The sequence below is a fragment of the Chelonoidis abingdonii genome, chromosome 2 (assembly GCF_003597395.2).
Source record: "Chelonoidis abingdonii isolate Lonesome George chromosome 2, CheloAbing_2.0, whole genome shotgun sequence".
NCBI classification, from domain to species: domain Eukaryota; kingdom Metazoa; phylum Chordata; order Testudines; family Testudinidae; genus Chelonoidis; species Chelonoidis abingdonii.
The window spans coordinates 12,577,244-12,594,553 of NC_133770.1; the positions used below are offsets into that span (position 1 = coordinate 12,577,244).

The 17,310-nt window shown below is 44.0% G+C and overlaps 1 protein-coding gene across 2 annotated transcripts in view; it reads left to right on the top strand.

The window, feature by feature from the left end:
* CRHR2 (corticotropin releasing hormone receptor 2) overlaps positions 1-17,310 on the top strand; it is a 290,812-nt gene that overhangs the window by 180,182 nt on the left and 93,320 nt on the right. For both annotated transcript variants that reach the window (XM_032764679.2, XM_032764680.2), the window contains 2 exons: positions 6,712-6,797; positions 14,533-14,639. In XM_032764679.2, coding sequence (XP_032620570.1) covers positions 6,712-6,797; positions 14,533-14,639 — 193 coding nt within the window. The remainder of the gene's footprint in view (positions 1-6,711; positions 6,798-14,532; positions 14,640-17,310) is intronic.

A 17,310-nucleotide genomic window follows, 5' to 3' on the forward strand; every position in this document is an offset into this window, starting at 1 on the left:
GAGCATTTAGCAAGATAACAAAGGAAGCAGAATCTGATAAGTTTACCTGGGCTAGCCATGCATATTTTATTTCCTTACTAACTATTACCGATCTTCTGTTAATGTTTCGCCATTAGCACCCTTGTTTATGCCTAATGTTTCTTTTCCTGGCACCTGTATTTCAACATTTCTTATTTCTGCTTAAAGGTACATACAACATTTCTTTAATCCATTCTTATTTTTACAATACAATTCATTCTACTTTCACAGGGTCAAATATTGGAAGTATTTTTGTGCTCATTAGCTGGAAGTTTGTATGTGACACAGGACGATTTGTGATTAGTGACACTTCAGTCAGGCCTTCGAATGAGTATGTAACTCCTATACTAGTCAAGTGCACTTCTCTTTTGGGTACTTATATGGCCCCTACTGCTCTTTACAATTTTTAATGCATTTATCCTCACACACCTTGTGAGGCAGGGCAATGCTATTATCCTCATATTTACAGGTGGGGAACTGAGGCACAGAAAAGCTAAGTGACTTGGCCAAGGTCGTTCTGGTAGATCAGGGAATTGAATTGGGGTTTCTTCACATCCTGGACTAATACCCTAACCACCAGACCATCCATCCTCTTAAGGGTTAAAGTTGATCCTACATGTTGATATTAGTTTCCAACCATTAATAAAGTTCTAGGATAAAATCCTAGTTCCACTGAAGTCACCAGCAAAACTCCTACTGATGTCAGTGGGGCCGGGATTTCACCCCTGTTGTCGCTGTATTTCTACAAATTATTGCTTTTTCCCCAATAGATATATTGTCTACTGTGGAAATACTGTGGTAATGGGGTAATAAATAGAAGGATGAAGGGGTGAGAGCTCAGGGTCAACATTTTCGTTCCCTCTCTCTTCTTAAGGGAACGCCGAGATAATCTGCTATAACTTTAACATGTTGCCCCCTGGACACATGTGCCTGGCAACCCTTGAAGCCAGGGGCAAGCATGTGCATACTGAAGGGTTTCCCAGCAGCACAGTACAGCAGGGGGTTTATGGGGTCACTGTGGCAGCGAGTCCTGCTAGAGACTTCAGGATTTGTCTATGCGGGCTGATGGGTGGGAAGTACAGTTTCCATAAGGAAAGTGAACTCTGCTGCACTGCCCATCCTATAAGATACAAATGAACATTTTCAGCTGTATATTTAATGGTATATCTGTGCCATGAGGCTGAGTTAACATTGCTCCTGGAGTCAATTTTAACATAGGCAACCAAAAAGTGAGTGGGGTTGGCTGGGGGAGGGGCAAGAAGACTATGGCAGCTGGGAGATACCATTACTCAGCACATCCCTGGTGCAGCCTCTGCTGGCAGAATTCTTACAGACCCCATGGAAAACTTAGAGCTGCCTTGCCTGGGAGTTCACTGTCCCTGTGGGCAAATGCTCCTCTCTGACTGTCTCCCCCTAGCAGCGCAGGATGGACATGGCACTTAACGCCAGACTTTCAACTGAGCTGCTGCCTGGACTTATTGTTCATATCCAGAATGTGCAGGCACCTGATCTCTGCAGATATGGGTATCTGCCATCTGCATTTTAAATATTCCAGCATCTGAACACGAGCAAGTGTGAGAATTTGCACTCATCAAGCCCATTGGGTGAAGTGGGTTTTGCAGCTGAAAAATCTGTCGTATATGCACAGGTATGAGAACCATTAAGCACTTGCACCTACAAAGTGCATGTGCAATTTTGTGTATTCACAAGCAGAGCCCGGGAATGGAAATTCAAACCATTTAAGTGCTTCCCTAAAGACTTAAAAAATATTGTCTACTGCAATATGTTCAGGACACAATTGTCCAAGCATCACATAATTATTAAATCCAAAGCCAGTTTTTTTTTCACACTGTGCAAAATAGAAGTCTTCAGTGATGTTATGGTCATGTCAAATTTCAGATTCCAAGCTCCAGTAGTCTTTTATTATAGCACTACTCAAGAGGTATGGTTAGAATCATTTACAAAGGAAAATGTACATGTTTTTACTCAAAAATTGCCAAAGTTTTTGTTCAAACTTTCAGTAAATAAAACAAATAAACCCTAATCACCTTTATGATTACAGCATATACACAAATGTAAATAAAAAACACAAAATACTCTTTCTGGACATTGGAATGTAACACTACTTTATTTCTTAGAAATAACACGCAAGAAACCAAAACCAAACAAAACAGGCTGCTCCCTAAGGCAGAGGGACCCACATTTTCTCTAGGCTGGCTCTTTGAAGATTGACTGACTTGAGCCCCAGTTCGCATGCTTCTCTACAGTGCCCCCTAGCCTGCAAGCAGGACCTGGAAACCCCTTCAATTAAAGTGATAAGCTTGTCATTTTTAACACAATTTTCAATACACCCCTAATTCCTTTCATCTGAAAATAACCATGGAAAATGTCATCCTCAAAAGTGAATGTTTTCAGTACTTATGTGTGTGAAAACAGAGGGTAATGGAATCCTGTTAGGTATCTTCTCAACCAGTGCCTGCTACAGTGATAGCTCATTCCCTCAGGTGTTCCCAGCTGATGTCAGATGCAGCTAGCAGAAGGATAAAATTAACTTCCATTGACTTGTATAGTAAGGCCACTTCATACAATATATGCGTGCTGGAATGGAGAATATCATGAACATTTATGTTGAGAGCTGAGATCAGAGCTATAAAATCATCCCGCCTCATTCGTTTAATGCACTGGCAATGGTTCATACCCATTGTATCCAACCCTGTTGCTATGGGAGATAGCCAAGTTTCAGCTGTGTACAACACTGTGTGAAACTGAATGGTCTTCTACAGATGTAGCACATGCCATAAGCAACAAAGCGATCCATTGTGTGTCACTTCACACCCAGATTTTGGCAGTTTTGTGTCTAGGTATCATTTCTTCCAGCTCTGTTGAATACCCTGAAAATTATCAGTAATGCTGACTAGCCATCAGCATCAGATATCAGTAGCCATCCATGAGATTCTCCCCATCTCTGCATCACCTCTCAAATGATCATAAATGTCTTGTAACATAGAATCATAGGGTTGGAAGGGACCTCAGCAGGTCATCTAGTCCAACCCCCTGCTCAAAGCAGGACCAATCCCCAGACAGATTTTTTACCCCAGTTCCCTAAATGACCCCCCTCAAGGATTGAGCTCACAGCCCTGAGTTTAGCAGGCCAATGTTCAAACCACTGAGCTATCTAGATTCTAAGCCATGTGTATTGCCCTCTGTGAACTATCCTACCATTAACTTAGGTACTGGTAGATTTAAAGAGACTCATGGTGTAAACTTCCATTATTTAAAAATACTAAAAAAGACCCACCCTACCCTATCCTAGCAACTGCTTCAGTGATTTTTTTTAAAGGCATTTTAAGCAGCATGTAAGCAGCATTTGCGCTCTTGGTTTGCTCCTTATTCCCAGGAGCCATGCTGCACAGCTGTGTAACAGCTGGGCTGACCCAGCGCCATATGATGAAGACAAATGGACAAAAGGAAGGATGAGGGTAAAGGAAGGAGGAAGGTGAGATGAGGAGACGAGGATGCAGTTGCTTAGCTTTGTCCTGTGTGCATTTTAATTAGGTGGCTATTCTTTATTTTATGTTTCTCTTTCTCTTTCTTTATGTTATGTTTCTCTGAATTGTCAGTGTCTCTCTCATAGGCTATAGCCTGCAATAGACAAAGGGGGAAATGTTGTAGTTACACAAAGCGTGTGGGGGGGATGGGGAGGTATAGAATTTATATACAATAAAATAGTTTGGACTTCAAAGTCGTAGTTTCCTCTCAAGATACCACAGAATTATCTGGCTTATTCCCCAAAGCTAGAATAGACGCCTGCCGTTGTACACAGCCCATGGGTCCCTTAAGGCCATATTTCAAATGAACATGAAATTGAATTTAGGAACTCATTTCTTGGCAAGGACTTCAAACATTTAGTTTACTGGTACCCTTCGGAGATGGGGAGGAGGTGTGTGTGAGAGAGAGTTAACTTTCACAGCACAGACTGGTCTCCAGTCCATTGATGTGCTGAGCAGGAGTTCTGTAGGTGACACAATACTTTTAAAATAAGGAAGCAGGACGAACTGGCAAGTAATTCAGTGGAGCTCTGACAGGGGCTAGATGATATTATTATCTGCTTTCAGAGAAGGCAGTGAGGAGAAAGCAATTATATCAGAGGGGGGAATTAAAAACCAGAGTGACTGGAGTCTGTATTGTGTTAACTCTCATTAACCAAATGGCGGCCTTTGAGACATCCAGAATGTTTGGGCAAAAAGGCAGATGCAGCTTGGGCTTCATTCTGATCCCGCTCGGCCAGTTTTGCACCAGCGTAATGCCACTGACTGCCAGGCAGTTACCCCTTCTTCGCACCCGTGTTCCCCAGTGGAGATTCAGACTCTTTCTGTGGGCGGTTTGTTTTTTAAAGGACGGCTGGCTGGGCCTGAACAACGCTCAATTAAAACTGAAATCAATTCAGACAAAGTTCATGTGTTGCTTTCCCAGCCTCACTGAAATGTTGTTTTGTCCCCACTTGTGGCATCTCATGCACCTGACTGTGAGAATCTTAACAGCCAATGGGAAAGCCAGCTGGCTCAAATTCAACCTGCGTGACTAGTTTGACTGGTTTGTTAGAAAGGCCACAAAGCTTGTCCAAATCCTGAATCGTTGAGTAGTTTGCTTTATATGCTACTGTATAAGAAGGCAGCACGTATGAAGAGTAAGTGGCTCCAAGGGAGTTAGGCATTGTCTACACTATATATGTTTTGCTGGTGTACCTATGTCAGCAGAGTTTCATAGTGTAGACAGGGCATAGGCCAACACAAGGAGGCATTCCTGTCAGTGTAAGACCACTACTTCCCTCAATAGGATAGCCTAATTTTGGCAATTAATTTGGCAATTGATCTTTGATTATTAGCAGGTAGGTATGCCCAGTGGTCTGTGTGATGGGATGTTAGATGGGGTGGGATCTGAGTTACTACAGAGAATTCTTTCCTGGGTGCTGGCTGGTGAGTCTTCCTCACATGCTCAGGGTTTAACTGATTGCCATATTGAAGTCGGGAAGGAATTTTCCTCCAGGGCAGATTGGCAGAAGCCCTGGAGGTTTTTCGCCTTCCTCTGCAGCATGGGGCACGGGTCACTTGCTGGAGGATTCTCTGCAGCTTGAGGTCTTCAAACCACGATTTGAGGACTTCAGTAACTCAGACATAGGACACAGGAGTGGATGGGTGAGATTCTGTGGCCTGCATTGTGCAGGAGGTCAGACTAGATGATCATAATGGTCCCTTCTGACCTTAAAGTCTATGTGTCTAATGACAGTAGCTATGCTGACAGAAACACTCTGGGAGTTTTGTCGTCATAGCTGTGTCAGCTAGGGGTGTGGTTTCTTTATGCTCCTGGCCGACAGCTATGCCATCAAAACTTTGCAATGTAGACCTGGTCTTACTCCCAGTTTATACTAGTGTAAGGGAGAGGGAAACAAGGCCCTAGTACGTATAGTAACAACTTTGTAAACTACATGACACACTCCAAGTTGTAGCATTAGGCACCCAAACGTTCACTAACATTTTTGCACAATTTATTTAACCTCCTTTTCATAAGGCTGTGAGAGAGATGGCAATTTCCTGCAATATCCTTGAGAAACCTTATTGAATTAAGTTTAAGTATGCTCTGGGTCCGTTGTATTGAACGGTTTGTGTATTCTAATGGGTGGGATTGTATGTAAACTTTGTGGGGGGAGATGTGCTGTGAACCCTGGGAAGTGTTCTGAACTTCAAAGGAGTGTTCTGAACAATGTACCAGACATGAATGGACTCTTGGGACAAACAGTATCAAGCTGTTTGCTTCAGGAGTCTCTAGGGAGAGGTGAATGCAAATCCCTCACCTCCTGGCTATGCAAAAACCAACCTTCTGAAGCTACAGTCTGAGGATGGGACCACTATCTGCTGATCATCTGATTCCAGAGTCTCAATATCAAAGGTCCAACTGTATAAAAGAAAAACTAAGCTATGCATGGTGGTGATAGTTCGGAGCTAAGGCTGTTAAGAACTTGTAACCACAGATAATCCCTGTGGTGAGGTTTGAAGGAGTGACTCCTACCAGAGCCCTTGTTGGAGTTGGTGGGTGGTCTCTGTTGAGCTAGTTAGCGTGCATGTGGTTTTTTTTTTTTAATGTTTTCTCTGTAATGTTTTCACCGTAAGAATAAATGTGCTTGCTTAAGAATAAATGTGTGGTAACTTGTAACTGCTGGCAATTACAGCTGTTCATAGCCATTGAAGAGAAAGCAAAGCACAGACGCTGGCCTCTGTACGCTGTCTGGTTTACTGTGAATATCACCATGAAGGCAGGGAACTGTGCAGACTGGAAAAGTCCCAGTCAGGAAGGAGAGAGACAAAAGTCTCTGCTCAAAAGAGGTGGCAGCTACAGAACCAGGAGCCTAGAGTGGGTGCCCTCGAGGGACTGCAGAGGGGAGATACAGCACATGCAAAAATGTACCTTATTTTTAAGCTGCTTTTTTCTGTGTTCTTCACAGTCCTTTCCCGTCTTCCTGAGTGTGGCAGGTTATCTATTCTGCAAAGCCTACAGAGGCAGAATTCATTATTTACCCAGAGAAAAGACTCTCATTTAACATCTATACCTCTAAAGCTATCACTGTGTGTGTCCGGGAGGGGGCAGGGGTTGTGTGGTTAACTTGTGCATTTATTTATTTATTTTGGTCCCTATTAGGAAACGCCTACAGAGAATGCCTGGGAAATGGGACATGGGCTTCCAAGATCAACTACTCTCAGTGCGAACCTATCCTGGACGACAAGGTCTGTATCTCGCTTTCTCTCTATTTTTCCAAATGTCATTTTTCTCAGCGTGCTAGAAAAGAAGGAGCGTCTTATGGTTAAGGTGCTAGTCTGGGACTCAGGAAATTAAGATTCTATTTCTGGCTCTACCACAGGTCCCAGTGGGACCTTTGGCAAGTCATTTACTGTATATGTCTATTAAAAAGGGGGAGAGGTACAGTAACACTCCCATTCTTTGGTTATGTCTGCACTCCAACCAGTGGTGTGGCTTCAGCACATGCAGTCATCCTCAAGCCAGCTTTGATCGTGCTCGCTCAAATAACAGCACTGAAGCCACAGCAGCACCGAATAGCCGCTCAAGTGCATATCCTGAGTCCTGAGTGGGTTCAGGGATGTGCACAGGAATTCACATTTGAACGCTTTTGGAGGGGAACAGTAAACACAGAAAAGAAAGGTTCATATGACATCCCCCACCCCCAGATTTCTCGGGACGTCTCTAACGGGGACACCCAGGAGCAGCTCCCCCTGGCAGCAGCACTCTCCCTGTCTGTGCAGTCCAGAGAGGGAGGAAACAGCAGAGCGGCTGGCCTGCCGGCTTAGATCCTCCTCCCCACATCCTCACAGCTGCAGCCTGCTGCTTTTCCTTCCCTGCTGCTGCAGTCCCAGTGCTGCTGCCTGCTTTGCAGACCCCCACTGAATGTGGAACTCCAGAAGGGGGTGAGGAGCTCAGCTTTCTCCCTCTCCGGGCTGCAGGGACACATGGAGATTTTGGGGAGGAGACCGTGCCCCTACTTGCCCCTCTCTCTGCACACCCTCTGGGTGGGTTTGTGCAGCCTGTCTGCCACAGCTTTCCTGCCATTGTTGCTCAAGGAATGTCTACACGTGCAGCATAGACATCACCTCAGTCTGTCTGGGCTACTTAGACTGTGAGCTCTTTGGGGTAGGGACTGCCTCTTACTCCGTGTTTGTGCAGCACCTAGCACAATGGCGACTGAATGTAGTTTGGGGCAATAGCTGCTACTGTAATACTATTGAGTATCAGAGGGGGAGCCGTATTAGCCTGGATCTGTAAAAGCAGCAGAGGATCCTGTGGCACCTTACTGACTAACAGACGTTTTGGAGCGTGAGCTTTCGTGGGCGAATACCCACTTCGTCAGACGCAGCCGACGCAGCCTGTAATACTGCTGTTACTACGAGTACTGCACTAATATATTCACTGCTGCCTGGTATGTTTTTACCACCTGGTCCCGCAAGGCACATGGCATCTTTCGGCCCCAAGCATTCCCAATCCTCAACCTCATTTTAGCATCAGCAGAAACAGGGAGAACTGACAATAATGTAGCCGTGTAACAGAAGGGTTGGACTGCACCTAACTTTAGCAGAGCCAGCATACCCTGTAATACACAAGAGCTTACGGAAAGGTTATTCCTCTTTGTTAAATTCTACAGACCCTTTCAAGAGGGCTGGAAGCTTTGTGTGCAATTCTGTGTTCTCAGATGGCAGCCTCGCCTTGTAGATGAAAGGGAAGTTCAGCCTTGCACAGAGCACAGGTTCAACACCCCTGTGCCAGTTTAATCCTTTTTATTCTCCTGTTTGTAAGTGGTACCTAGGCTTTGTGCTAGCTCTCTGCCCAGGGATGAATTTCACTCTAGAAGCACAGGGATTTACAGATACTTCTTTGTTTTTTCTCTCCTTTCCTGGAGAGGTGCGAGGCCCTTTACAAACATATGTGAAGATGAAGTCCCACCTGACTGAGACGTTTATAATCTAAATTCGCCCTCCTTCTAGCAAAGGAGAGGGGACACGGAGGGAAGCACCAAAAATAGCTGGCTTGTGTTCAGAATTCAATTGTTCATTCCAACGTTTTGCTTTCATTTAATGTGACTTGTATGTTAAGGTGGATTAAGGGCAGGCATGAAAGCAAGAATAGACAGCACAGGACTTGCCATATTGCCAACCTCAAGTATTCAACATCATGAATCAGACAGAGCCCCCAAAATCTTTAGAGTGCCTTAGAAATCATGATTTGTTTAAAAACGTAAATAATGGGCTGCTTTTCATTTCCCTTTTGGTTGGTTTCCGAGTCTTTCGAGTGCACTCAGATCATGTTTTCAAGCTCTTCCCTGCAACCAGGCGGGCTAGACACTTGCATTTATTTTAAAAATGAACCCTGAGATTCTCTTACATCCCATGACTCCAGGAGCTGGAGCCTGAAGAAAAGCATTGCATATTGTGAGACCTAGTAACGCAGCATGAGAGGTGGTTGGTTGGTGGTAAGCTGGTGAAAAGAGGTGAGATTTAAGGCAGGAAATGGAGTTGGCGTGTGAGAGTGTGTCTATTGTGCCGTCATGGGGGTGATTGCACTAGTAGTGAAGTCACAACACATGACTTTTGTAGATCTATCCTGAAACTGACTGGTGCCCTGGACGGGAGAAGGTGATTTTAGTGCAAGAAATACGTTTCCTTTAACTTAGGTCAGGCAGGTGTGGTGAACTCAAGCCTAAATAGTATCTTTTGCTGTTCCTGTCCGGGGAAACCCATTCTAAACCCACATCTTCTTTTTCTTGCATGACTTTGAACAGTTAACATCCTAGTAAAGGCAAAGGCAGATGAGCTTTGTTTTCAGGGATTGGATAGGTGTTGCCACTGCATTAGGGGATTTTCTCCTTTGCTCTTTGCTTTAAAATCCTGCAGCTAGGATAATATGATAAAACTTTTTAAGCCACCTATTTCTTAAGTATATAAAAGCTGTGATTCCCCCTGCTCAAAAACCTTCTGTGTTTGCTAAAGCTTAAAAACTCATTTAGTAGATCCTTAAAGGGTTATGACAAACTTTACAAGTATTAAAGTTTATGAATATTCTTGAAACACCTAACTGGCGCTCAGATGTCAGAATAAAACCTGGGTTGATTTGTGAAGAAATGTGTTTCCTACAGATTCCTTGCAATTTCCTTTTTGATTAAAAGTGAGATGCACCCACATGCATGCGCTGTTGTTACTGAATAACCCTAACAGATGCCACAGATCAGCGAGTTGGTGCCAAGTGACCACATCCATCAATCTGTTCTTAATAAAAAAGGTGCCCTTTTCAGGCCTGGATGCTTATGCTCAGGAGCCTAAATCCTTATCTTCAGAGCAAGCTGGGCTCTGATTCTTCAAATGTGACTGGTGCACCCGGAACGGAACTGGAAAGCTGCAGAGCCAAAAGCACTAGCTGGGGGAATAACAGACACATGGGGGGGGTGGCCTTTAGCACACACTCATGAGGAAGTTCCACAAACACACATGCTTAACTTTACTCTCAGGAATAGTCCCACTGAAGTAGGGCCCTGTAGATGTGTGGACTCACCCCTGCAGCGCCTCCTGCTGGTGACTTCAGGGAATTAACTCAGTCCAAGCCCAGAGCACCCTCTGCAGGCCAGTGATCCACCTGTCCTCTGCTGGCCCCCGTGTCCCTCCCTGGACCCCAGTGCTCCTTTAACTGGGTCTCTCCCCTCCCAGGGGAACCCTCACCCCACTATCCCCTCTTTGCCTCAGTCATGGCTACTACCAGTCTCTGTTTAGCCCCCGTGCAGACTGCAGTGTATCAGCCGATCATCATAGGCAACAAGGGGTTTGGACTGGCTGCCCCTCTGCAAGCCCAGTACCTTGGAGGCCTAGAACCAGCTCTGCAGCCTGGGGAGTTGCTGGCCTAGGGCTTCCCAGCTCCTAAGGCCTTTCCCCAGCCCTGCCTTCCTCTAGGTCTCCCGGGTGAGTTCCCAAGCAGCCAGGCCTGTCTCCCTCTCCAGTCAGAGAGAGACTGCTTGCCCTTGGCTTCCCTGGCCGCCTTATTAGGCCCTGTGGCTCAGTTTGAGGCGTGGCCCCAGCTGCAGCCACTTCCCCAATCAGCCCAGTTTAAAGGCTGCTTTCTCCAGCCCCAACCCCAGCCCGTTTTTAACCCCTTCAGGGCAGGAGCAGAGATCCACTCTGCTACAGGTCCATTATGTAAATAGATACGGCTAGTGCATCATATTCTGGTCACTCAGCTTCTAAACTCCCCCTGAGTGATGGGCAGTGCCCTGCCCCCTGCACTTATGGGTGACCAGGAGTCCTTATGATCTGACAACTGTTCAGTAGCATCCAGGGAAACTGATGTATGGTATCAGCTCAGCCCCTCTGCTTATAATATATGGAGATATACACCTATCTCATAGAGCTGGAAGGGACCCTGAAAGGTCATTGAGTCTAGTCCCCTGCCTTTACTAGCAGGGCCAAGTACTGATTGTGCCCTAGATCCCTAAGCAGTCCTCTCAAGGAGTGAACTCACACCCCTGGGTTTAGCAAGGCAATGCTCAAACCACGGAGCTAGCCCTCATGCAAACCTTCCCCATAACTGGCCTGAAGTACCGTTCTCATTTGCAGGCCATGCGAGAGTGCACAAGACACTGTAAAAGGGCAACTTTCTGTAGCTGCACCTGCGCACAGGGCACATCTGGTTTTGTTCTGCGTAAGCTTGGTGGGCGACCATGTTCTGACATTGCTAAGAAAGAAGGGGCGAGACGTAGCTGCGGTAGGAGATAGAGCAGGAGCCAACGAATGTGGTTGTGTAGCAAAATGGTACATGGGATGTCAAAACCCTCAGGAGCCTAGAGGAATATTTTGGGAGACAATACAGAAGCCTTGAGTTAGCATAGACAACTGGGCTCCTAGTTTTCCTTTATCTCACAGGTCAATTCAAACCAGCCCTTCAAGGGACTTTAGAAAATGTGTGTGTTGTGTGCAGTAAGACCCAGGCAGCAGATAGTGCTAGCACCAACAGTCAGGGCTCCTAGACTGATAATTCAGTGCAGCTATGGGATGAAATCTAGACTGACTAGACACTCTGCAAAGCCTGCAAAGGGCTTCAGCGGGGTTAGAGATACCTGCCCTTTCTGCAGGAACTGGGGACTCGACCAGCAGAAAATGAGATCCAGCTCAGGCTGAGGAGATGTGCTCGGTTACATGGAGCTATGATTACAGTCAGATGTTGAGTCCTTGGCCATGATGGTTTGGAGAGATTAGGGAATCAGACCCCAGCTGGGACAGGGAGAGTCTCTTGAAGGAAAAAAGGCATCTTGCGTTTGTTTGAACTCTGGCTGTAAAGAGACCATTTGGACCAGCCCTGTGAATCCAAGACACTGAATTGGTTTTCCTGCACCTGGTCCCAGTTTAACTGATAGAGGCTGACTCGAAACAATATCACTATATGTGCAGCGTGACCACATTATCAGTAATGATTGTCACTATGTCATATCAGCCAATCGGTCTCATTTTAGTGTGTATAGCATGACATGGCTGATATGACACGACTGGTAGACATGGCTGATATGACACGACCATGTTATTCGGTATACCAGATGACTCTTTATCCACTTATTAGTGTTAGGAGCTGCCTCATGAACTAGCAGCAAGATTTTGCCCCGGTAACTTCAGCAGTGCAAAACTGACATCAGTTACTTGAACTGAAGGTGTAATCTGTCTGGCAGCAGCAGTAGATTATTATCCTCTATGTGAACAAGACATGGGGAAGGGCGGGGTTGGGACTGCAACATACAGTTCTTTAGCAGAGCTTTCATTGACTGGGGGGATGGGTAGGTTGGCTGTAGGAAAAAATGTGTCAACGTTTTGCAGCACTGCTGCTGTTGCTCCAGTTTCTACATGTGATGTGAACTCTAGCATAGCCAAGCCATGGGTGGCTTTACCACCATATCAGCCCAGTGTTTTACAGGTGTTAATACCATGTTTCTCTCTACGGGTTCTGAGTTTGCCTTGGGGAAAACCTGAGTCTGTTTTTAGCATCATCAACAGCAAAAGAGGTCCTTTTTCCTCTCCGGTGCCAGTGTTTGAAAAGGAAGCTCATATTTTCAAAGTTTGTCTTCAAAACTGTAACACTGTACAGTATATGCAAAGTTAAAATAATAGTCATGATGCAAATGAGATGAGTAATATCTAATTTACAATGTAAGCTCTTCTGGGCAGGAGAAAATATTATATTATTTCCAGAAAGTGCTTAGCACTCAAATGGCATTTAAGCAAAAAATAGAGACGGTAATGCATCCGATCAATATATTTTACATTAATGATGTATGCAAACTGCCATTTGATGAGGTAGGTACAGTTCAAATTATAAGCCATTCCTTCCCCCTTTGGTTATCCAATGACATTGGTATAATAAAGGTCAGGTTGTCTGATTCTTGTTTCTGTTCTTTCTCAGGGCTGTTCAGAAATGGGCAGATGAGGATGAGAATTTAGGGGATTTCAGAATGCACTTAACTCCCCCTCCACATTTAACTTAGTTCTCTCAAAGGACAGCATATTATGCTGTCTGCTGAAGACTTAGGTAGATTTGATCATGGAAATGTTGCCTGCAAGGCAGTCTTATTAGGGAGCTACTTGGGGTGGGGGTTCATTTTTCAGCTCTGAGAAAGCTATTTACTTCAGCTGCTGAAAAAATCATTCCTCAAAACCTTATGTGACGACAAAGGATATTTCAACTGATATGAGAATTTTTGATGGAAATTTTCATTTTGGCCTAGGGAGTTTTGATAGGAAACTGAAATTGTTGGGTTTTGACAACCAAAAAAAAAATCACTTTTCATTTTCTGAAGCTTCCTCTCCCTTTCTCCTTTTTTTTTAAATTTTGCCTTCCAGTGGGACCAAGTGTGAGGAGGGAAAAATGATAGAAAGGGGAGGAGAAACTGAAAATTTTCCATTTAGTCAAAAAACTTATAAATTCAATGAAAAATTGGAACAAAAGGAAAATGTTTCTCTTTATTTTAAAATTTTTCAGTGGAAAATCCTTGCTGGCTTTCTACCAGTGCTAGTGTTCATTTTAATACTGCATTCTTACCACCCACTAGCATGAAGTATGGGCTGCTTCCTTCTGACTGCAGCTCACAGACAGGCAATCTTTTATGTATTTGTTGTAAAAATTAATCAGTTAAACACAAAACTAATCCCATTGATTTCAATGACCGTATTCATTTGCTTAAAACTAGACCTGTGTCTGCAGGATCAGGGCCTAGCTGATTTATTTTTACAATACCCTGTGATAGAGAGAAATGTACCTGAAAGTTTGCTACAGAGCAATCACTGTCAAAACTGGGTTTAGAATTTGGGGGCTCCCGGTCCTGTGCTCAGATCACCAGATTCCAGCTCTTTCAAGTCTTTACGAATTCAAATACGAGTTTGAAGGCTCAGACCCTTAGTTTGCAAAGTGCTTCAGTGACAGAATATTATTTATTATTTATTTTCATGAGCAAACTTTAATCATTATAGTAAATATACTGGGAACCAGCCTGACCTTAACACTGGCTACTGAATAAATAATATCTGAACATCTAACAAAGAAATTAATTTGGCCACCTCGTTTCCTGTTGGAATCATGAGAAGTTTGTCTTTCCAGAGTGTCCCGTGCCTTTGACACCATGGCTGGCTTTAAGGTGTGAAGATTTAAGCCAGGTAATATTGAAACCTTTTGAAATTCCACAGAAAAGTTCTGTTTGACCAGATCTGTATGGAAAAAAATCAAACTGAAACATACGTTGTAGTTAGAACTGCTTGTTTATGTCCGGACAATATGCTTGGCTAATCCATAAACTGTAGCCCTTGGGTCATTATAATAACATCATCTTACAATCAAGAAAAGTAATTATAGTTTCCTAAACTGATTAACTGTTCCTTAATGTCGGTGCCCCGAGACTCTGCTGATTTAATCATGTTATCTCTTTGCCTCCAGAGGAAGTATGCACTCCATTACAAGATTGCTCTCATCATAAACTACCTGGGGCACTGTATATCTATAGGAGCGCTTATTGTTGCCTTTATGCTTTTCTTGTGCTTGAGGTGAGTAATCTATTCATATTCAGTTAATTTTCTTGGGTGTGTGATGATTTCATGTTACTCAGTCCCTGTGATAACATCCTCCGGATTGTGTATGGTGTTGGAAAACTATATAGATCTAATTCTTCTCACTGTGTATGGCGTTTCCACTGATTAGTGTGCATATAATATATCAGTGATGTGCTACTGCTCTGGGCTAAGAGCCCTATTTGTATTCAGAAGTAAAACTGAATGATTTAATGCTACAGCAGAGAACCTGTGAATGCAAAGAGCGCTTGATAAGGGAAGGATACGTGAGCTGATATTTGAGTGGGTCAGCTTGCAAATTGCTATGCAAATGAATGGAAATGAGGTGTGTTACATGCTAGCTGATGAGTGAGTGCCTGACCCAAAGCTCACTCGGGTCATTGGGAGTCTTTCCTTTGACTCCAGTGGATTTTGGATCAGTTTTACCTGTTCCATCGCCCCCATTAGTTGGGAAGAAAACTCACTAAGTGTTTGGGATTGTCACCCCCAGTGACCAGCCTGCAAAGAATAAACCTTGATTCTAATTTTAGCTTCCCCTGGCTCTTGCACTGGCTCTCAGAGGAAGCACTATACATTGGTGCTTGAGAGAGAGATGCAGGAGTCTGCCCGTGAGAAGGAAGGCAGCCTTGCACTCAGGGTCCTGGGACTGGACTAAATCTCTGTTTTGGTCACGTGTGTTGTCCTTTGATGAAAACCCTTGTTGGCACCACCCGTGTTAATTTCTGTTAAGTCTCTTCACCAGCCTAGCCAGCGTTCTTATTGGGCTTGCGCATAATCATCTGCACGCAATCATGAACTGCATGTACGAATTGGGCGTGAGCCAATGAACTCAGTGGAGTCTTACCATTGACTTCAGTGGATCAAGCCCATCGTGGCAACTATCGACTTCCTCCACCTTTTACAGTGCTCAGAAATGACCCTTCTCCAATTGAAATCCTTAGGAGTTCACCGAAATAGGAACTGTGCATAAACTGAATAAGGATCTTCAGATTTCTCTTTTGTGTAGGTTCTTACACCACCATCATCACTGGACAGCCAGGGCCCAGGACTAAGGGGAGGTGAATCACTGAAACCAGATATGAGCTCTTCTCTATGTTGGGAGCAGAAGTTACCACCAGGAGAGCAAGGCCTGGGGAGAGGATATGGGACTGCTGGGAGAACCACTGGTTAATTTTACATCATTGACTGTTTTCAACTGGGAGCCATAGTTTTATGTGGCTTTTGTAGGGATTACATGATGGCAGTGAAGGGTGTTTTTCATGAAGATGGCATGAGTTAACATTGCTGCAGAATTTGGCCCATCATGCTGCGGCGCCTACTCGAAATCCTGCTCTTGGGCCACCCTACAAAGAGTAATGAATTTATCAACATCTGACCCATCATCTCCTCTTCCCCCCCACCAAATTCTTTCATGGAACATCCGTACTAGAATAGTGGAAGAAAAAACATTATCATCCAATATATCTGAGAGCTCTCCAAGAAGGCATCTGACATTTTAACCTTCCAGACTCTTTACTGTTTCTATATCATTAATCACCATAATGTCTGGGCACCTTGGTTAATTTTTATCTAATAAAAGATGCAAATAATTCATTTCATCTACATTCCCTCTCTGAATCTAAATCTTTTATAAATGCCTAAGTAAATAAGGAAGTCGCAATTAGATAATTCTTCATAAATGTATAATTTGCCTAGCTTCTAATTTAGAAGTAACCTAGTTGCTCTCTTGTAAATTAGTTTTTTGCGTTGTAAACCTTGAGACTTAAGTCCAGCCTTAAGCCCACCAGTCAATGTCAGAGTTTTGTATTAAAAATGATTGCAGTATTTTAGTGGTTTCTGTTCTAGATAGACTCATATCCCATGTTCATCACGGTAGTATCTGCTACCTTTATTGATACCATGAATTATTATATTACCTAATACTAACATGTTTTTAAATGAACATCTGTGGTACTATACAGCACACATCTGAGTCATTTTAGTATCAAAAGTCCTTATGATTATTGCACTGGATCCTTGGCTGGTGTAAATCAGCATAAGCTCCATTGATCTCAGCGCAGCTGCCCTCACAGCAGCTGAGGACCGGGTCCATTGTCCATGATCCAGATTCCTGTTGTGCAGTTCTTTTTTTTTTACCCAAAAAATATTTCACACATTTTCCCTAAAAAATTATTCTACAAGCAAAACAGTGGTGGTTTTTTCTATTTTTTTTTAAATTTTTTGTTTTTATTCTGGATGTGTGAAGGCATTGATTAAGTAGAAAAAAATAAAGGAATTCAGAATATTCTCTCATAAAATAAGCAGGACTAAATGCTACAAGCGGTAGTAGAACCATCCGCCAGAACCAGACCTGTTCATTTCTAGCTATCTTCCTCCTCTCCCTTTCCCCCTCCAACCCCATGTCCTTAGCTCTGTGACATGCCTGCTCCCAAGCCACAGTTGCCATGGAAGGAAAGCTCCAATGGATGGGGAGTACACTGTGGAGCTGCTGCTCCATCTACCCCCAGTCTGTCAGCTTTTCTTTTACTCTGGCAGGGCAGGTAGAAGGGAGCATCAGGCCCAAAACTAGAAGTGACTTACAAGTCATTACCACCTGATGACTCTTTAATAGCCTGTGTGAAATAGGGCTGTGGACTATCAGTTGAGT